This window comes from Anguilla rostrata, chromosome 2 (assembly GCF_018555375.3).
Source record: "Anguilla rostrata isolate EN2019 chromosome 2, ASM1855537v3, whole genome shotgun sequence".
Taxonomy (NCBI): Eukaryota; Metazoa; Chordata; class Actinopteri; order Anguilliformes; family Anguillidae; genus Anguilla; species Anguilla rostrata.
The window spans coordinates 4874243-4896347 of record NC_057934.1 but is presented as its reverse complement, the minus strand read 5'-3'; the positions used below and the strand labels follow the sequence as shown (position 1 = coordinate 4896347).

General features: G+C 53.9%; 1 protein-coding gene across 3 annotated transcripts in view; it reads left to right on the top strand.

Moving 5' to 3' along the window:
• Window positions 1-21191, top strand: part of LOC135244207 (E3 ubiquitin-protein ligase pellino homolog 1) — a 65185-nt gene extending 43994 nt beyond the window's left edge. For all 3 annotated transcript variants that reach the window (XM_064316509.1, XM_064316500.1, XM_064316517.1), the window contains exons 2-7: window positions 6225-6483; window positions 11003-11132; window positions 12519-12620; window positions 13486-13683; window positions 14439-14627; window positions 18303-21191. In XM_064316509.1, the coding sequence (XP_064172579.1) occupies window positions 6404-6483; window positions 11003-11132; window positions 12519-12620; window positions 13486-13683; window positions 14439-14627; window positions 18303-18905 (1302 nt within the window). In that variant the 5' untranslated portion in view covers window positions 6225-6403 and the 3' untranslated portion in view covers window positions 18906-21191. The remainder of the gene's footprint in view (window positions 1-6224; window positions 6484-11002; window positions 11133-12518; window positions 12621-13485; window positions 13684-14438; window positions 14628-18302) is intronic.
• The last annotated feature ends 914 nt before the right edge of the window (window positions 21192-22105 follow it).

The following is a 22105-nucleotide window of genomic DNA, read 5'->3' as shown; positions in this document are numbered from 1 at the left end:
ACGCGCTGCTGTTCGGCTGTTCCAGTGCTGCTCCGGCCCCTGTACAGACGCGCTGCTGTTCGGCTGTTCCAGCAGTTCTGTAGCGCTGCAGTGAAGTCCCAGGTTTGGCCCGAGCTCTCAAACCACCGCAGAACCTGCCGGCTGAAGGCGGTCTGCGGCTGATTTGGACCGCCACCGCCACAGAACGGCTGCCATCGCCACACTGGAGGAGCCAGTGCTGCTCTCCCCCCCCCCCACCTCTTTTTCCACCCCCCATTGCTGCGGAATTCTGTCTCCTTAAGCTGCGTTCGCTTGGATTTTCATAAAATGAGAATTTTCTCTTTTCTTTTCTTTTTTTTTTTTTTTTTTTTTTTTTTTTTTTTTTTTTTTTTTTTTTTTTGCAGACTGGGCTCTGCTTGTCACTGGAGGGCATTGATTTCCAGTGAAAGTCCTACACTGCTGGAGAATAACAGGCCGAGAGAACAAACACGCGATTATTCCACTCTGACTCCGCGGCGGGCTTCGTGGCGTTTCGTGAAAGGAACCGCAAAGCGAGATCTTGCACAGGAAACGCGGGGAACGCGTTAGTTAACCTGACTTCCTGTGCAGGCTCCGGTCGCTGGTATCTCAAACCCAGGTGTTAATCTGTCCCCGCTGCACTTCCTGTGTGCTTTTAAACCCACCAATCAGGTGCTTGCATTTTCTTTTCTTTTTTTCCCCCCCCTTCTTGAGTTGGGCATTGCAGCAAAAGACCTTTTCAGGTCTTTTTGAGAATCGTTGAGAATCTTTTAAAAAAAATTGTTTTTAATTGGTCATTTTTAATTCTGTTGCTTCCTAATTCTTTTGTTGTTTTTAGTTTCTTTAAAAAAAAAAATGCAACCTCTACTTTGTGTGTTCTGGTCCTGTTCTTAATTTTGCCATTTGTAGAAATAACACAGTATGGCATTCACTGGTATTGGCCTGACGTTAGGTGTGAGAACTCTAAACGCTTATAAGCCTTCATTTGCCAGTTGTTTTTTTTTTTTTCCATTTCTGCAATCCAGCGAGATTACATGCAGGAATGTGGACTTTGCCACCGTGCTGTCCTCTGCCGGATCCAACAAGGAAGGAAAACAAACGTTCAAGGTTCGGTCAGAGCTACACAGAGCCATCTGTTAAAAAAAAACAATAAAAAAAAATAGAACAGCGGTGCACACAGGAATCTGTTCAGAAAGAAACCCGATAAAACCCCAGTTTGAAATGGTTAAGTAATTTATTATTTTTTTGTCTTAATTAGTGTCTTAATCCCTGAAGACAGAAGTGGGCCTTTGTTTGAGCGCTGATTACGAGGCGGCGTCAGTGGTCAAGCGGGGATTTAGTCTGAAGGGTGGAGAAATATTTGCTCTTTTCTTTTTCTCCTGTGGAGCCGTGCGCAGGTGGAAGTTTGCACACGTCCCTCAGAGGGACCGGCTCGTGGTGATGAATGGCTGTGGTCGCTGGTTTGCGGGCTGGGTTTCGCTGCAGGGCTGAACCTGTTTGTTGTTCGTTTGCCCGTGGAGTGTGTCATAGCTGCGTGTTTGGCGTACTCCAGCGAGCGAGCGAGTGAGTGAGTGAGCGAGGGAGGGCGAACCGCTGCTCACACACGAGCAGCTCCTTTCGCTGGCGTTGTCGCTCTGTACGGGGAGCGCGTCCGACGAATCGCGCGGAGCAGCGACGTCTCGCAGGGCCCCGGGCTCACGTGCACACGCAGGGCTCCGGGCTCACGTGCACACGCAGGGCTCCGGGCTCACGTGCACACGCAGGGCTCCGGGCTCACGTGCACACGCAGGGCTCCGGGCTCACGTGCACACGCAGGGCTCCGGGCTCACGTGCACACGCAGGGCTCCGGGCTCACGTGCACACGCAGGGCTCCGGGCTCACGTGCACACGCAGGGCTCCGGGCTCACGTGCACACGCAGGGCCCCCGGCTCACGTGCACACGCAGGGCTCCGGGCTCACGTGCACACGCAGGGCTCCGGGCTCACGTGCACACGCAGGGCTCCGGGCTCACGTGCACACGCAGGGCTCCGGGCTCACGTGCACACGCAGGGCTCCGGGCTCACGTGCACACGCAGGGCTCCGGGCTCACGTGCACACGCAGGGCTCCGGGCTCACGTGCACACGCAGGGCTCCGGGCTCACGTGCACACGCAGGGCTCCGGGCTCACGTGCACACGCAGGGCTCCGGGCTCACGTGCACACGCAGGGCTCCGGGCTCACGTGCACACGCAGGGCCCCCGGCTCACGTGCACACGCAGGGCTCCGGGCTCACGTGCACACGCAGGGCTCCGGGCTCACGTGCACACGCAGGGCTCCGGGCTCACGTGCACACGCAGGGCCCCCGGCTCACGTGCACACGCAGGGCCCCCGGCTCACGTGCACACGCAGGGCCCCCGGCTCACGTGCACACGCAGGGCAGGCTCCGCCTCCCTTTGCCTCGCTGAGTAAACGCTGCTGCTCCCGCTTCGGGTGTCTGTCTCCCTGCTCGTCTGCCCGCTGCTGGTTTTTTTTTTTGCCACTTTGGAGTTTTAGTTCGCCCCGCCGTGGCACCGCTTGCCGTTGTCCAGGCGCTCGTTTCGGCAGGACGGGGCAAACTGTGACTTCAGAACGCAGACGGGATTTCCCCCCCCCCCGACCGCGCCTCCCCACGCGCTCGACTGAAGATTGGCACGGCATCGCCATGGCGACCGGAGTCCTCTCTCGGCGCCCGCCGGGTCTCCGTTTTCAGACGCCCGTTATTCATTGATCTCCTCCTGACCCAGTTACCGCGGCGACGCCGAGCGCCCGGGCTTTCTGGGTCGGGAAAGGCCGCGAACGACGCTCGTTTAAAAACCGCTCGTTTAAAACCGCTCGCTCTCTCGCTCTCGCTCTCTCTCTCGCCCTCGGCTCAGCCGGGTCAGGTCACATGAGTAAACCCCGCTGGTCCCGCCAACCGAACCCGGCACCTCGAAAACTTCCCCCACCTCTACAGTCCTCCCCCGGAACACGCTCACCAAACAGGAGCATGACCCCTGACTGAGCCTCAGGCCCGCTTTACCGGTATTGAAGAGAAACCATTTCAGGTTTGGCTCAGTGTCTCAGAGAAAAAGCTCTTTTGCCTTCCAGCCTCTCTCCAGAGCTGAGGAGAGCAGGTGTGGACTTGGCGGGACGGTAAAGTTTTAACGAGCACAGCCCTTAGTCTGTATCACGGCGCGGGTCTGTAATTGCGTTTTAACGCGAGCTTGATGAAAGGGCGTCTGTGGGGGAACGCGTTTGGGGCGTTCTGGGGGTGTCTGGACGGGCTGCTCTGATGACACGGCGCCGTTTCCTCTCTGCTTTCTGCCATCCGGCCCCGCTCGGCCGTCCCACGGTGGGACGCCTCCGGGACCGAGCCCCCGTTCGCGTTTGAAGAGTATTTCCATTTCTGAGGTGGCGGGGGTTTTTAATTTTAGTCTGTCGCGGGCTCTATTTAGACACTGCGGTGGTTTTGGGTGTTTTTCTGAAGAGGAAGTCATGTGGCGTTGAGGGTGTTTTTCCATTGGCTCTTATTTATGTGTGACGCACGCTGGACCCTGTGCAAGTTGGCCTGTGTGAGTTGTGGAGGCTTGGATAGGAAATGCTGTAGTTGTTATTATTATTATTAGAAATGAAGCAGATTTACACACTGACCTAACCTGTACTGCTGAGAGTAGAGAGAGAGTGTGAAACCCCCCCCCCCCCCCTCCCCCTCCCCCAGGCCTTCTGAGCCCCATCTTTGACAGCAGGGTGGAAATAAAAGCGCTTCTCATGTTTTGGGGGGTTTTTTTTTCTTTTCTTTTTTGGATCAGATGGAGAGATTGCAAATTACCCGCTCGTTGTTTTTTTTTTTTTTCGGCTCCAAATTGGGTCAGGCTTTTGATCTTACCCCTCCTGACCTCAGTCTGTCACTTGGAGGGCCCTGATAAAAAATCTCTTTGATTCGGTCGACCTTTTTGCGAAGCACTTTCTCTCCAACCCGCGCCCTGCTGCCCCTGGGTGGGGGGGGTGGGGGGTGGGGGGGGCAGGCGTAACGTTAGCGGTAGAACCGTACTGCGGGGGCCTAGCCACGGCGGCGGGTTGCCGGGGCAATTTGATCCTGTTACCCGGTTACCAGCCTAATCTATATTTAAATATCAGATGCAACAGCAGACACCAATCAGACACCACCGGGCAGCCGGCTGTGACCGTGTGGGCCTCTCGCAGACGCGATCAATAGAATAAGAGCTAGCGATCCCGCACGGCGGTCGCTACAAACGCGCACACACACATACACTCACACACGTACACACACACTCACATGGTCATGCACACACACGGACATACAAATAGCAGTTGTACACTCACAGACTGCTCATGCAGAGGCCTGTCTCTGTGCAGATTGCGGGGTCTGTTCGCGTGCGTTCCAGTTAATGATCTTTGTCTCGTCTCTCGGCTCTCGGCTCGCACGCCTGTACGGTCTCTCCAGACCTCGAGGAACAGCCTCTCCTGGAGCGGCCTGCGCTGTGCATGTGTGTGTGTGTGTGTGTGTGTGTGTGTGTGTGTGTGTGCACGTCCTCCTCTTCCCGAGGTGCTCGTACAGAACAGAGCGCTGAGTGGATTGGCCTGTGTGCCAGATGCCTGGGCTGGGGTGGGCTGGGAGGGGGCTGGATTACCAGCTTTTCCAGCGGACCCGTCGGGCCCAGATTATCTGATGAACTGACCCGAGAGAGAGCAGGCCAGAGAAGCACCGAGTCAGCTGACTCCTGACATCTTCCTCGTTCCCGCCGGAAACGCATGCTCTGCAGCAGACGGCGTGGAAACGTGGGAGATTCAAGTTTTTAGTTTTCCAGTCTTTTCAAGTCTTCAGAGCAGCTGATCTGTAGAAATCCTGCCACACAGTCAGTGCAGACCAGTCAGTGAATCACGTCCACAAGCTGTGCAGATATCATGGCTGAATGATTCACCCGGTGATTCACAGAAAGGCCTGATGCTACAGTATGGTTCCGATCGCTGAAGAGCGCAGCTGCTACTCTTAACTGCTTTTGTTGTTGTTGTATTTTTTTTTTTTTTTGAAAGACTTTAGGATGCCGGTTGATGTGACTTTATTCTGCTTTACTGCAGGCCTGGTTACCCTCCTTACGCTTGCACACGCATGCTCATACACACACGCTCACACACTCACACTCACGCTCACACACACACATGCACGCTCACACACGCACGCTCACACACACACACACACACACACACTCACATGCTCACACACACACACACACACACTCACATGCTCACACACACACACACACTCACATGCTCACACACACACACACTCACACGCACACACACTCATACATGCATGCATGCTCACACATGCACGCTCACACATATGCACGCTCACACACACGCTCACTCACACACACACTCACACGCAGACACGCTCATACATGCATGCATGCTCACACATGCACACTCACACGCACGCTCACACACACTCACACGCATAGTTGCGGTTTTGGCAGAAGCTCTGCTCCTTTTACTTCATGCTCCGTTAGCTGTTCTTCGGGTCCTCTCGGGCCCTTCTGATTGGACCGTTGAATCAGCTGATTATTAACCAGGGACTCCGCGCACCGCGATGTCGCCGCCCCGCATGAAATCACGGAGAAAGCGAGGCGGCGCTGGATCAAGGGCATCCTGGCCCCGCGCGGCGCATTAGCAGGTCGCCGGGGGTGACCGCGGGGCGAAGCGTGGTGCGGCGGGGGGGGGGGGGGATTAGCCCGTAAAGGGGGGATTCCGCGGCTCTCCACACGGATCTGAAGTGTGTAAAAACCCGCCAGCGTGCCGCGGCCTGTTCCAGCACAGAGCTGTAGATCAGATTAGGGAGGGGGGGTGGGCCGGGTGAAGGCGGGGTGGGGGGGGTGGGGGGGGGGGGTTAAGTAAGTGACTGTTCCGCAGGGCTTTTGCCTGATTGTGGCTCGAGGAAACGGCCGGGAGAGTAAGCTGGCGATCGCTGTAGGTGCTCATGGCGTACCCTGGCACACGCTTGCCACAGACACACGCGCGGCTGGGGTGGGGATGGGGTGGGGTGGGGGTGGGTGGGTGGTGGGGTGGGGGCCGGGGGGGTAGGACTACAAAGCGGAGGGGTTGTGTGTGTGTGTGTGTGTGTGTAGGGGGAATTCCCAGACCACAAGCTAAAGAAAGGAAACTCTTTTTAAGGCATGTATCCTGAATCCCCCCTCTGTTTCCCCCCCCCAGCGTTCACACACGAGGAGCAGCGGGAAAGCGGCGGGAAGAATGAGGAGACTCTGAAGCGCGGGACCCCAGAGCTTTCGTCGCGGGAGCTCCCCCACCCCCCCAACCCCCTCATCCCCTCACCCCCCTCACCTGGCCCCGCCCCCCGTCCCGCCCCCGCCCCGCCCTCCACAGCCGCTCTCATGTTCTCTCCTGACCAGGAAAACATCTCCACAGCCTCGACCAAAGCGCCAGTCAAGTACGGGGAGCTCATTGTTCTGGGGTAAGCCCCGGACGTCTCCATTCGCCACTGATAAGGTCAAAGGTCAGCTGTCCAGATTTGTGATTGGCCAGGGTGTGCTCACATAACAACACCGGGGCACGAAAATAGTTTTTCCAATAAAACCAACCGTAAGCAAGGAAAGCAATAAAACTGGCTTTCTAGTAAACATGCTAATAAATCCCAGCAACGCCTCGTTCATAATTCTGATGGACGTGTAGCGCCAGTGGTTTTAATGCTTGAGGTGAAAGGTCTTTGATGTCACGTCTGGCAGTGGCTGACTCTCCGCTTGATGCTGAAGGCAGAATGTTCTCTCGGAGTCTGGAAAAACCAAGGGAGCGAACCGCAGAGAGCGTTGTGTTTTTGTTTTGTTTGTTGTTTTTCTGCCGTGCTGTTATTTGACTTTCATCTGGGCCCCTTGTTTAAGCCCTGACAGACAGAAGCTCGAGCATCAGAAGAAAATGATAAATAATGTGGGTCAAATTTGGGGGGGGTGCTGGGGAAATGGCGTGTTTTGGAAAGGAGATTAAATGCGATTTGGCTTGGAGGAGCGAGGCAAACCGCGGTTGCTGTGGGTTTTTACAAAGCATTGCCTTCTCTCATTCAGCGGCATCCCTAAATGGTTGCGGCGCACGTGGAAGAAGCGATCTCCTTATTGCAAATCAATGCGATGTACAGCATGTGGAAAAACAAAATGGCTGACGGAATGTTCCGAGATCATAACCGCCCTCGTTTTGGTTGCAGTGTCTCCCACCCATTCAGTTCTCATTGGGGAAGGAAGTCAGTGTAGTATCAGTGTCCTCTCCTCAGTCCTTCTGTGCATTCGGATGGATGGCAAACTGAGATGGACCACTGAGGTGGACCAATGAGATGGATCACTGAGATGGCTCAATGAGGTGGACCACTGAGGTGGACCAATGAGATGGATCACTGTGATGGACCAATGAGATGGCCCACTGAGGTGGACCACTGAGATGGCCCAATGAGGTGGGCCAATGAGATGGATCACTGTGATGGCTCAATGAGATGGACCACTGAGGTGGACCACTGAGATGGTGGATTACCCACATCACAGTTACTATCTATGCTCTTGCACCCTGGTCCTTATAGGGCTACGGGGCATGCCGGTTCATTGAGTAATTAACAATTAATTAATTAAACAAGCAGTTGATTAAACCGTCGATCTCATCTCATCTCGTATCTTGGGTTTGAACTGGTTGCTGATTTTAATTTTAGATGGAAACAAATACCAGCAGACCCTGCGGCCCTCCAGGATTGGGGTCGGGGGTCGGAGTTCGGGGGTCGGGGGGGGTTGCGGTGTGTACCGGTACACTGGGAGACCCGGTGGGGGTGGGCGGTTTAGGGATGAAAGCGTTGAGTCAGAGGGAGCGTCGGGACATTCCCAGCCGAGACGTGGTAGGAATGCAGACAGGGACGAACACGTCGTAAAAAGAGACTCCTCCGAAATTCCCCCTCTCCCCCCCCGCTGACGTTTCGCGGGAAGCGCCGTGCGTCTGGGCCGCGCCCTGTTTGGCGGGGCGGGGGGGGGGGCACATTTTGGCCACATGTGCTGGCATTTCTGCGGCGGTGCACCCCGTCCGCCTGGAATGCATTAGCAGTGCATCGTGATGGGCTCCCAGGCTCCTTTACAGCTCACACACACGCTGGAACCTCCAAGCGGAGCGCAGTGAGAGCGGGAGCGCAGTGAGAGCGGAGCGCAGTGAGAGCGGGAGCGCAGTGAGAGCGGGAGCGCAGTGAGAGCGGGAGCGCACTTCCTTTCTCTCATAGCGTCTCCACTGTGGTCCAGGTGGGCAGTTTAACCCCCTGTAGTCCTGAGCATCTGAATATTACCATCATCCATTCAACAGCAACTAAGATACTAAGATATAAGATACTAGGCATCTTATAGCACATGTAGTATCTTATTGGGAGGGCAGGTTATGCCTTAGCAGCATGCCCCGTACCTATACATTGTACATTTAGTATCTTATTGTACATTTAGTATCTTATGTTAAAGCCTAAACGTTCCTGTTCCCTCTGCCTCTGGAAGTAAACAGAGAATCTGCTGAACTCAGGCGGACTCAGGAGGGGTTGCTGATGGGGGGGGGGGCAGCTTTGGGTTTGGAAACTGTGGGCCCTGGTGGAACAGCGAAGCAGGGAAATTAGTCCAATTTAGTCCAAGTAGTCCTGCTGGGTTTCCATGACAGCAGTTTTCGCCATGTGCCCGCGTGACCCCCTTTTATCGCGTTAAATGCCAGTTTGTCGACGTCCCTTCCGGAATGCCGCTGCTGGAACTGCATTGTGGGTAGGGAATGCCGGCCATCACCTCGCCTGCCCCCACTGCGTCTGACTGAAGGGCGTGTCCGGGGGACCTGTAGCCTTAACGGTCACTCCAGACGCCCCAGGCTTTGAGCCGAAACCAGCTCACCTCCCTCTCTGGGATGTTTTCTGGGACAGTTGGGCCCCCAGGGTGGTGGCACCTCTCCCCCCCACTGGGGACGTGTGGGGACATTTATACCTGTGTTTGTGTTTGGATGAGTAGACCGGGGGGGGTGGGGGGTATGAGTAGACAGGGAGGGGGGGGGGGGGGGTAGGGGTAGGGGGGGTTGACTGAAATAGCCGAAGCGCTTGATAAGGTGCCAGACGTCTGGCTCGGGGCAGCGGAGAACCTTGAAGCGGCCCGGTTTACCGTCGGCCAATCGGCTGCCGTTTGCGGCGCAAACAGCGGCGGAGCGCTCTGCGCTCTTATGGAAATGACCCCGCGGCGTGAGGACGGGAGCCCTCTGATCCCAGCGAAGCTCGCGATAAGCCGCCACTTCAAAGCCAGTTCGTTTGTGCGCTTTGTACGTCGCTTTCCCTGTGAATGATTTAATGGCGTGTTAATATTCCAGTTACGCTCGTCGACGCGCGGTGAATTTACATTGAAGAAAAAAGCAGATTTATTTTGGTTATTTTAATTATTATACTGTTCCTGGAGCTGTAAGAGAAGGTTGCTGTGCTTTGTTGTGGAGTTCAGACCGTGACTCTGGGTGCTCTGTGCTTCATTTTGGGGTTCAGACTGTGACTCAGTGCTCTGTGCTGCAGGTACAGGGTTCAGACTGTGACTCAGTGCTCTGTGCCGCAGGTACAGGGTTCAGGCTGTGACTCAGTGCTCTGTGCCGCAGGTGCAGGGTTCAGACTGTGACTCAGTGCTCTGTGCTGCAGCTACAGGGATCAGACTGTGACTCAGTGCTCTGTGCCGCAGGTACAGGGTTCAGACTGTGACTCACTGCTCTGTGCTGCAGGTACAGGGTTCAGACTGTGACTCAGTGCTCTGTGCCGCAGGTACAGGGTTCAGACTGTGACTCAGTGCTCTGTGCTGCAGGTACAGGGTTCAGACTGTGACTCAGTGCTCTGTGCTGCTGGTACAGGGTTCAGACTGTGACTCGGTGCTCTGTGCTGCAGGTACAGGATTCAGACTGTGACTCAGTGCTCTGTGCTGCAGGTACAGGGTTCAGACTGTGACTCGGTGCTCTGTGCCGCAGGTACAGGGTTCAGACTGTGACTCAGTGCTCTGTGCTGCAGGTACAGGGTTCAGACTGTGACTCAGTGCTCTGTGCTGCAGGTACAGGATTCAGACTGTGACTCAGTGCTCTGTGCTGCAGATACAGGGTTCAGACTGTGACTCGGTGCTCTGTGCCGCAGGTACAGGGTTCAGACTGTGACTCAGTGCTCTGTGCTGCAGGTACAGGGTTCAGACTGTGACTCAGTGCTCTGTGCTGCAGGTACAGGGTTCAGACTGTGACTCAGTGCTCTGTGCTGCTGGTACAGGGTTCAGACTGTGACTCAGTGCTCTGTGCCGCAGGTACAGGGTTCAGACTGTGACTCAGTGCTCTGTGCCGCAGGTACAGGGTTCAGACTGTGACTCAGTGCTCTGTGCCGCAGGTACAGGGTTCAGACTGTGACTCAGTGCTCTGTGCCGCAGGTACAGGGTTCAGACTGTGACTCAGTGCTCTGTGCGCAGGTACAGGGTTCAGACTGTGACTCAGTGCTCTGTGCCGCAGGTACAGGGTTCAGACTGTGACTCAGTGCTCTGTGCCGCAGGTACAGGGTTCAGACTGTGACTCAGTGCTCTGTGCCGCAGGTACAGGGTTCAGACTGTGACTCAGTGCTCTGTGCCGCAGGTACAGGGTTCAGACTGTGACTCAGTGCTCTGTGCGCAGGTACAGGGTTCAGACTGTGACTCAGTGCTCTGTGCTGCAGGTACAGGGTTCAGACTGTGACTCAGTGCTCTGTGCCGCAGGTACAGGGTTCAGACTGTGACTCAGTGCTCTGTGCTGCAGGTACAGGGTTCAGACTGTGACTCAGTGCTCTGTGCTGCAGGTACAGGGTTCAGACTGTGACTCAGTGCTCTGTGCCGCAGGTACAGGGTTCAGACTGTGACTCAGTGCTCTGTGCCGCAGGTACAGGGTTCAGACTGTGACTCAGTGCTCTGTGCTGCAGGTACAGGGTTCAGACTGTGACTCAGTGCTCTGTGCCGCAGGTACAATGGTTCCCTGCCCAACGGGGATCGGGGGAGGCGGAAGAGCCGCTTTGGCCTGTGCAAGCGGCCCAAAGCCAACGGGGTGAAGCCCAGCACCGTGCACGTGGCCTGCACCCCGCAGGCGGCCAAGGTAAGAGACTGACCCCGGATCAGCTTTCACACAGTGCGTTTCAGTCTGCGGGCCTGCACCCCACAGGCAGCCAAGGTAAGAGACTGACCTGGGATCAGCTTTCACACAGTGCGTTTCAGTCTGTGGGCCTGCACCCCACAGGCAGCCAAGGTAAGAGACTGACCCGGGATCAGCTTTCACACCGTGCGTTTCAGTCTGTGGGCCTGCACTCCACAGGCGGCAAAGGTAAGAGACTGACCTGGGATCAGTGCTCCTCCCTGCTTTCACACAGTGCGTGCGCCACGAGACTGACCTGAGATCAGCTAGGCCGTGAGCAGGGGAACTGGGCCCCTGCTTCACAAAGCCAGCTGGGATAACTGCGTAAGTAAAACCCGTGAGTAAAACCCGGAACCCTCCCACATCTGGAACATGGGAAAAAAAAGAGCTGTTCTGGGTTTTACTTTGTGTGGTTATCCAGCTAACTGGGTAATCCTGCTTGGTGAAACACCGCCCTGATCTAACAGTAGAGTGTTGGATTGATTGGGGGTGGGGGGTGGAACCGAGTGTTAATTACTCCCAGTCAATCACTCCTGACTGTCAGTCTCAGAGCTCAGCAGTACCAGTGTGCCATAGCATATAGGAATATGAATCGCAGCGCTTTTATTTATTTATTTATTTTACTTTTTTTACAAACAGCGTTTTATGACATCGTATTGGCAGTTACTGTGAGAACCGGCAGACGGCTTTGCTCTGCCTCTTACCGGACTGTCTGGTTCCTCCTTTTATTCTGACAACTTAAATCTCTTTGGAAGAAGACGATCAAAGTCTTTCCGAGAAGCACGCTCCAAAGAGGGGGGGGGGGGGGGGGGCGAAGGGCGGGCGAAAGGGGAATTCGCCGATCATGATTTTTATTTTCGATGACAGCCGAAGGGCTGTCGCGTGTGTGTCTGCGATCGTGCCGCACGCAGACCTGAGCGTGAGTCAGCAGGGCGGGGGGTGTCCCGAGGTGTCGGCCACGCCCGCGGGTGCTTGGCCCCTGTCCCGACGCCGAGGCCTTTGTGTTTTTTTTGGCTCCTCGGCACCCCCCCCCTCCTGACGGGCGGGGCTGTGAATCAGCAGTGGGGCCGACTGGGCGGCGGGCGCTCTCTTACTGCCTGTGCTGGGAGTAGCTGCCCACAGCGCTGCAGAGATGGGCCTGGGTTTGGGGGGAGGGGAGGAAGCCCCCCTCCATTGGTTGTTGGGGAGGGGCAGGGGCATGGGTGGAGCGCAGGTTGGTAGTCGGGAGAGGGGCGCGAAGGCAGCACCCAAGATGGAACCCGGGCCCGTCATCTGAAACACATTTTTGTTACTGCGGGCTTGAGTACGTTTTTGTTTCTCACGCTGATGTCCCTGTCGTGTCTCCCACAGGCCATCAGCAACAAGGACCAGCACAGCATCTCCTACACTCTGTCTCGAGCACAGACCGTGGTGGTGGAGTACACACACGACAGCAACACGGACATGTTCCAGGTACAGAGCCGCTCCTGAACACAGCCTGACTCAACACTCGCCTGAACACACACTGACCGAACACTGGTCTCGGAACACAGCCTGACTGAACACTGGTCTCTGAACACAGCCTGACTGAACACTGGTCTCTGAACAGAGCCGCTCCTGAACACGCACTGACTGAACACTCGCCTGAACACGCACTGACCGAACACTCGCCTGAACACACACTGACCGAACACTGGTCTCTGAACACAGCCTGACTGAACACTGGTCTCTGAACACAGCCTGACTGAGCACACTCACCTGAACACACACTGACTGAACACTCGCCTGAACACACACTGACTGAACACTGGTCTCTGAACACAGCCTGACTGAACACTGGTCTCTGAACACAGCCTGACTGAGCACACTCACCTGAACACAGCCTGACTGAACACTCGCCTGAACACACACTGACTGAACTCTGGTCTCTGAACACACACTGACCGAACACTGGTCTCTGAACACACACTGACTGAACACTGGTCTCTGAACACAGCCTGACTGAGCACACTCACCTGAACACACACTGACTGAACACTCGCCTGAACACACACTGACTGAACTCTGGTCTCTGAACACACACTGACCGAACACTGGTCTCTGAACACACACTGACTGAACACTGGTCTCTGAACACAGCCTGACTGAACACATGTGTTGACCCAAGTGGTCAGCATAGTCAACACCTGTGAGTTCTGGTGATGGTGGCAGAAATTCTGGTAATCAACATTGCCTTTTTTCTCTCTTCTACCACTCTTTCTATTTTTCTTTCTCTCTCTCTCACCTTCTCCCTCCCCCTCTAATCTCCCCCCCTCTCCTCTCCCCCCCCCCCCTGCAGATCGGGCGCTCGACGGAGAGCCCCATCGACTTCGTGGTGACGGACACGGTCCCCGGCAGCCAGAGTAACGGGGACACGCAGACGGTGCAGAGCACCATCTCCCGCTTCGCCTGCCGCATCATGTGCCAGCGCTGCCCCCCCCACACCGCCCGCATCTACGCCGCCGGCTTCGACTCCTCCAAGAACATCTTCCTGGGGGTGAGGCTGGGGGGGGGGGGGGGGGGGGGGGGGGCAGGGGGGGAAGTACGCAGAGTGTACCCCTAAATGCAGACAGGGCCTGAAGGAGAGTGAGTGAGTGAGTGAGTGAGTGAGTGAGTGAGTGAGTGAGTGAGTGAGTGAGTGAGTGAGTGAGTGAGTGAGTGAGTGAGTGAGTGAGTGAGTGAGTGAGTGAGTGAGTGAGTGAGTGAGTGAGTGAGTGAGTGAGTGAGTGAGTGAGTGAGTGAGTGAGTGAGTGAGTGAGTGAGTGAGTGAGTGAGTGAGTGAGCTGATAAAGGCTGAGGGACTCTGGGTGTCAGTGTGTGGGTGTCCTACATTCAGATCTTTTTTGCGTGACTACATTGCAGTCTGCATGTGTGGCTCGTAGGTCTTTTTTTCTTTTGTCTGATTCTTTTTATTGTTTCTGTGATAAAAAGATGTGAGAGAGAGAGAGAGAGAGCAGTGGTAGCGTTCAGCAGGCATGATTGGCAGAGTAGGAGAAAAGGTGTGTGGTACTGGCCAGACACGGGACAGGATGTTGGTCGACATGCACACTGGACACGGGACAGTCTGACACGCAATCTGTTCCCACAAGGTGACTCTGACCCTACCCTGCTCTCTCTCCTCTCCTCTTCTGCTCCTCTCTCCCTGCCTCTTTCCTTCACTCTCTCCTCCTCCTTCCTTCTTCCTCTCCCCCCCTCTTCCTCACTCTCTCCTCCTCCTTCCTCTCCTCTCCCCCCCCCCCCCCCCCCCCGCAGGAGAAGGCAGCGAAGTGGAAGACGCCGGACGGGCAGATGGACGGTTTGACGACGAACGGCGTGCTGGTGATGCACCCCCGGCTCGGCTTCACCGAGGACTCCAAGCCCGGCGTGTGGAGGGAGATCTCCGTGTGCGGCAACGTCTTCACCCTGCGCGAGACCCGCTCCGCCCAGCAGCGGGGCAAGATGGTGAGGGACCCCCCCCCCCCCCCCCCGCCGCCCCCAATACGCCTGCACCCCAACATGTCTCCTACACACGCCTGCACTCCAACACACCTGCACCCCAACACACCTGCACCCCAACACCCCTCCTACACACGCCTGCACCCCAACACACCTGCACCCCAACACCCCTCCTACACACGCCTGCACCCCAACACACCTGCACCCCAACACCCCTCCTACACACGCCTGCACCCCAACACACCTGCACCCCAACACACGTGTCTTACACACACCTACATCCCAACACGCATCTTACTCAAGCCTGCACCCCAACACACCTCCTGCACACACCTACACCCCAACACGAGCCTTACACACACCATTTGACCCATCTCCTCAGTGAAAAACTGAGCTTGTTTTAGGGGTAAAAGAACAAATTTGGGATTCTGCCAGTTCAGCCCGTAGAGACTGCAGGGAGCTTTGGTTTGCAGTGTAGGTTTGCGCGGGCGTCCCTGTGCTTGGCGGTATCGGCGGTAATTGAGTCCTGGTCGTGACACACTTAGCCCCGCGCTAAGTGCAGAGCGCTGTCCTCAGGTAGCTCATGGAAACGGCACCAGTGTGGCCATACGAACGTGAGCCTGTAGGCCTGTGGGCTTTCCCTTCTGACCTGTAGGTGAACTCGCCCATTTCCATAGCGATTCTCAGAGAGCTGTCCTCTCTCTTTCTCCCCTGCCATCCCTCTCTCTCTATCTCTCTCGCCATCCTCTCTGTCTCTCCCCCTCTACCTCTCTCCCCCTCCCTCCCTCTCGCTGTCTGTGTCCTGTCTGTGCATCCATCTCTTTTTTTCTCTTTCTCTCTCTCTGTCTCACCCTCTTTCTATCCCTGCCTCACACTCCCTCTCTCCCTTCCTCTCCCTTTCTCTCTCTCTCTCGTAGCTCAGATGATCCCACTCTTTGGTTATACGTCGCCCCGCCCCCCTCTGTACATTCAGAGTGAGGGAGGAGGGGGCGGCTCGGGCAGGACGGAGTTTGGCGAAAGTCACGTGACCCGGCCGCGCCGTCGGGACGTGGCGGCGCCGGGTTGTGCCGCGGTTTTGCCGAGCAGTCGTTAGAGAGCGGCGAGCGAGGCGCGAGGAGCCCGGCCAATCACGGCTCAAGGAGCCCAGCCAATCGCGGCGCGAGGAGCTTGGCCAATCACGGTGCGAGGAGCCCGGCCAATCGCGGCTCAAGGAGCCCGGCCAATCGCGGCGCGAGGAGCTCGGCCAATCGCGGCTCAAGGAGCCCAGCCAATCGCGGCGCGAGGAGCTTGGCCAATCACGGTGCGAGGAGCCCGGCCAATCGCGGCTCAAGGAGCCCGGCCAATCGCGGCGCGAGGAGCTCGGCCAATCTGCTCGCAGGCTGAGTAAACCTCAGACAGGCTCTCTCCACAGCGCTTTAAAAAGTGTGATGTGAGCGCGTCTCACAAAGCGTCACCGTCCTCCCTGGAACAAGGGGTTCTGAAGGGCAGGTACATTCTGTTTTTTTCCGAAGGCCTAATAGAATGAATTGTGCCTTTAAAACTGTGGGGGGAGGGGGGTGGGAGGGGGGGTTACATGCAGATGATTCACTTTACCTTCGTCGCTGATGTTTCTGAGTGGATTGCCCTTTAAATTGCCCTTTATTCAAAATCGTAATTATTCTCTATCATCGTAGGTATTTAATAGACGCAGCTCAATAGACATTTCACCGTCTGATTAAGATGAAATGGTCATATAATGTCTACGTGAAAGCCTGATTTTTTTATTTTTTATTTTCCTGTGACGGAAGTGCCATTTTAATTTTTTTAACCTTGTGTTGTACTTTTTCTGAAGTCACCACGGCGATCTCAGCGCAGGTATGAGCAGTGCTGTGTTTTTCCAGCTGAAGAATAGAACAGCGGAGTCCAGGCCAGGTCAAACTGTCCAGTGGACACAGACGGAGAAAGGGGGGGACCGCCTGGTTCGGCTCGCTGACGCACGCGTGTGCATGAGAACGAGCGGCCGCCAGCCGCTGCCAAACGTGCCGCTCGCTGTTCCGATTACGAGTGGCTCCTCCGGCGAACGCCCTCCTGTCCAAATTAAGGACTGATCCGGCGTAAATCTACACATACTAACGACTAGGGCCTCGTCCCTAAATGAACACATGGTGCTTTTGTGTTCGTGTTCCACCCGTCTCTATGGCCTTCTGAACTTTATCGGTGCTTTAACACGACTTCGCTTCGCCTTGTCTCCGTGGTGTGGAGTAATGACATCACACCTATGGTGTGCCCTTAGAATGCTTGGTCTCTGTGGCGCAGGGTGATGACATCACACCGACAGCGGGCCCTTGGAATGCTCTAAGATGAGTTCATGTCCTCAGCTGGCTGCGTTCCTGAGCACCCTTCTCCTCTCCTCCTCCTCCTCCTCCTCTCCTCCTCCTCCTCCCTGTCAGCCAGACCGTCTCCAGGTCTTCCGGCCTTGCCTCAGACCACCCAGAGGCCGCCTCAGCTGCTCGCAGATTCTCAGACGTGCTGACGTCAGTTCGATGAGTCCGAACCACGTTTAAATCTTTTTTAGGGTAACAGGGGCGGGAGGGGATTCTGTGAATTTTGCGTGGCCTTGAACAGATGGGTCACAGAGACTGAAATTATGGGCGGTGAACCACGTCTGGCAGAAACTTCCTGAATCCATGGGAGACGGACACAGTGATGAGTAGACTGGGGGGGGGGAGAGGAAGGGGGGCGGGGCTCTCTGGGGTTCTGAGCTCTGTTGATCTACTGTACAGTTTATGGATGTGCGCTCTGCCTCATAGAAACTCACACAAACACAGCAGCCTCAGCCCCCTCCACTATCCCGACATTCCCCCTTCCTCCACTTAGTGAAAACACAGCCACAACCAGCAACATGCACCGATCTACCTCCTCTCTCTCCTCTCACACACACTCCTCCTCCTCACTCACTCACATCTACTTTCTCTCCTCCCTACCCTTCCCCCTCCCTCCCACACACACCAGCACACACCAACCTGCACTAACAACTTTCTAACCTCCCTCCTCTCAACCTTCCCTCTCCCTCCCACAGCACAACCACTGCACTAATCTCTCTCTCTCCCTCCCTCTCTCCACATTCTCCTCTCTGTCTCCCTCCCTCCACACTTCTCCCTCTCTCCCTCCCTCCCAACACAGCACAACCAACTGCACTAATCTACCTCTCTCTCTCATACACTCCCTCCCTCTCACACACTATCTCTCTCCCTCCCAACACGGCACAAACAATTGTACTAATCTCTCTCTCTCTTCCTTCCTCCCTCTCCCTTCCTTGCTCCCTCTCTCTCTCTGTCTCCCCCTCTCTCTCCCTCCCTCTCTCTCTCTCCCTCCCTCCCTTGCTCCCTCTCTCTCTCTGTCTCCCCCTCTCTCTCTAAGCTGCTTTGAGTTATCTCCTCTCCTCCACAGCTGTATGTAGTGTGCTGACACCCACAACACATCCCCCAAAACCTCAATACTGGAGAAATGGAATAGCTTGCCACCTACAGGAAAATGCTAAGCACTGCAAGCAATATTAGCATTACAGGCTGACTGAAAGATTACCATGGAAACATTCTTTGTTGTTTCATGGTATAATAGATTGACCATGTGAAATTACTTTTAAGAATAATTATAATTAGCACAGTCCCTTTAGCCTCACCTCCGGCTCGCCCCTCGCAGGTGGAGAACGAGACGCAGGAGCTGGTGGACGGCTCGCTGATCGACCTGTGCGGGGCGACGCTGCTGTGGCGCACGGCGGAGGGCCTGTCCCGCACCCCCACCGTCAAGCACCTGGAGGCGCTGCGGCAGGAGATCAACGCGGCGCGGCCGCAGTGCCCCGTGGGCTTCAACACGCTGGCCTTCCCCAGCATGCGCCGCAAGGACGTGGTGGACGAGAAGCAGCCCTGGGTCTACCTGCACTGCGGCCACGTGCACGGCTACCACAGCTGGGGGGGCGGGCGTGAGCGCGAGGAGCGGCGAGGGGGGGGCGGCGGCGGCGGGGAACGGGACCGGGACCGGGAGTGCCCCATGTGCCGCGCCCGGGGCCCCTACGTGCCCCTCTGGCTGGGGTGCGAGGCGGGCTTCTACCTGGACGCCGCCCCGCCCACGCACGCCTTCAGCCCCTGCGGCCACGTGTGCTCGGAGAAGACGGCGGGCTACTGGAGCCAGATCCCGCTGCCGCACGGCACGCACACCTTCCACGCCGCCTGCCCCTTCTGCGCCCAGCAGCTGAGCGGGGAGCAGGGCTACGTCAGGCTCATATTCCAGGGGCCCGTGGACTAGCCCGCTGTCCTGGGGCGGGGCGCAGGGGCCTGTGGGACTAGCCCGCTGTCCTGGAGCGGGGGGCAGGGGCCTGTGGACTGTGGACTAGGCCTGTGGACTAGGCCGCTCTCCTGGAACAGGGGCCTGTGGACTAGGCTGCTGTCCTGGAGCGGGGTGGCAGGGGCCTGTGGACTAGGCCGCAGTCCTGGAGTGGGTAGCAGGGAGCAAGGCTATGTCAGACTCATATTCCCAGGGACCTGTGGATTAGGCCTGTGGACTAGGCCTGTGGATTAGGCCTGTGGACTAGGCCTGTGGATTAGGCCTGTGGACTAGGCCTGTGGATTAGGCTGCTCTCCTGACTCCTTCGCCGGGCTACTGACTAATAACCACACGAGCCGGTTTCCTTTCTTAAAAAAGACAAACAAACAAAAAAAAAACTTTTATTGGTTTTCCTTTGAGGGGTTTTTGGACTTTTCTTCTCCTCCTCCTCCCTGTTTTCACTTCTTTTTTTAAAGTGACCCTTTTAGTGAGTGCTGTTTTTTTAATTTTACAAAGAAACAAAGAGTACTATATTTTCACCCTAAAGGACAAACGGGAGAGGTCGCACACTCACACACAGAGACGTTGCTCGGGCGAATCCTTCTCTTTTTTTGGTAAAGAAATTGAAGTATTTTATTTACTAACGCAATGATTTTAATATTTTAATGCTCTGTTAGTGATGAGACAGTATCAATTTATACATCATACAAAGCTGTGTGTTGTGTGTGCGCGTGTGCGTGTCTGTGTTTTTCCCCTTTGAAGAACGTAACACAACCTGAACAGAGAAGACGTGTATTTATGCTTCATAAATAAATATTCCACTCTGAAATGCGAACTACATTAGTTTATAGGAAGAATTTTGCATTCTCTTTTCTTAATAGATACTATCATATATGATGTACCTAACTTGAATATTCACTTTTTTATGTCGATACAGTAAACATGTTAATCTGTATTAAAGAAACAGTGATAAAGGGGTTGGTGAATGATGGGATTTATATGTTTTGTTTTGCCTCTTATGTTCATGAGCATCTTTTCAGCATCTCTAACAAATTGAAGCTTTTTTTTATTTTTTAAAGATATTACATTTCTGTCATGCTGTGTGCTGACTTTTGTAATAGATATGTATTTATAATGAATATCCATCCATGGCATTATTTGGACTAAGTGTGGGCTCAGGGGTTCATTTGGAAAGTCACCTTTTTGCCCTACTTCATACGCCCTGAAATATTAGCCCTTGCTCAAGAAAGCTGCCTTGGGCATTCTTTTATTAAGAATATGCCTAAATGTGTTTGAGTTCCGGAATGTGGACCTGTGTGTGTAAGACTCAGCTTAAGTCCAGATCCCCCCCCAACCACTGCCAATAATATTACAGCTGCACTAACAGAACCCCCCCCCCCCCCCCCCACACACACACACACACTATGTGTCTTCAACTGCCAGATGTGGTTATTTATACACTTCGTCACCTGTCAGAAAACAGATATGTTGAAAAGTGTGTGATTGTTTCAACAATCATTCCCCGGTTAGTTTTAAGTTTGAAATGTACCCGTTTCAAACTGACTTTTAAACCATTAAATATTTATTTAAAAATGAACTAAATAAAACACTGAATTCTAAGATGTATTTATCAACGAAAGGGTGATCTTTTTGATTCGATGAACTAATTGAAAATTGTCAAATGGAGACCTAGTGCAGCAGGTAACTGAATGCTCTAGAATGCAAAACCTCAACTCATCTTTTTTAATTTTTTTAATACTGCGTCATTGGTCAAGCACAGTTCCCAGGGGTATGATTGGCTGGCTGTATGCCAGCGCATTCTGCAGCTCATTATCCTCTGCATAATAAGGCAAAGGAAAGCTCCAGCACACACAGTGTTAACCTCAGGGAGAGGCTCCTGCCTGGTCACTTCAAAATAAAAGTCTTCACTTCCCCAACAGTTGTGTCTGTATTGGAAATCTGAGGAGTCAACTTTTCATTTAAGATTTTTTTTTCTTTTTCCCCTTGGTTTTGTCTCAACCCAGTATTAAACATGTGTGAACTAAGCTATTATCTGTTAAATGCACATTGTTTCTCTCCTTGGGGAGGTGTGTAAGAAAGGGCTTTCTCTCCCCCCCCCCTCCCCTTGCATGGTCTGTCCACAAAAAGCATCACTTGAGCGTGTCTGCTGTAATCTGGATTTCCCTGATGCTTTCTGGCAAACGTTAATATTGTTCAGATTACCAGTTTTTGTACCAACTTTAAACAATAAAAGTTTCAAAATGACAAGTGTTGTATTGAGCAGTAATGCATTTAATGCCTTTTTTTTGTTTTAAATTTGAAACTGCCGCTGAAAAATCTGCATTATATTTCTTTTCTTCTGTATTGTGCTCCAGCCAGCTGGACTCCCCTCAGATCTCAATCGAGGAGTCATTTAATTTTCAACATACAGAAAATTTCTATGCCTCTTAATTGTTCCTATAAAATTGAATCCCACTCACTGATTGTGTGACTGCACAGGTACAGTAATTATTTCATTTGGCTGATGATTGACATCCACCCTGAATGACTCCAAGCAAATTGCTTTTCTCCAACAGTGCTCTCCACTAGAAATACTGATCATTAATTTTCCCAGGGTCAATTGAGTGCCATAACCTTCGGGATTTATTTAATTCATACAGTGGCTTCTCTCGTTTAATACAATCTGTAAGTAAACTTGATATCCAGGGTAATGTAGCAAAGCAATCCTTTTTTTTGCCATACATGCATTCAAAAACATACTCTCAAAGTCCCCTCTTCCCCAACAAGGAGACACGATCATACGGTGTCTTCTAACATTAAATTATGGGCGAGGTACTTGTCCTTCCATTGTTGTCATAAAAAAATCATTAATGCACAATAGTGACACCATGTGGAGAAAATGGTTAAAGGCATCGCAAATAGGCGAGTAGGCTAAACACATCCTTGACTTTTTAAGAGTTAATTGTAACTGACAATTTAGTCGTTTAGCAGACGCTTTAAGCCAAATGCTTTGGAAAGGTGCATTTCACACAAGCAAACACCATATGAACAAGAGATAGGTACAGTTACAGTCATGATGAGCTCCAGACCTGTGAAACGGTGAAAATTGTTTTATTAAAGATAAGACGTTGAATTCATAAGAGAATGACCAAAAGAAAAATTTTAAATAATCTCACAACAGA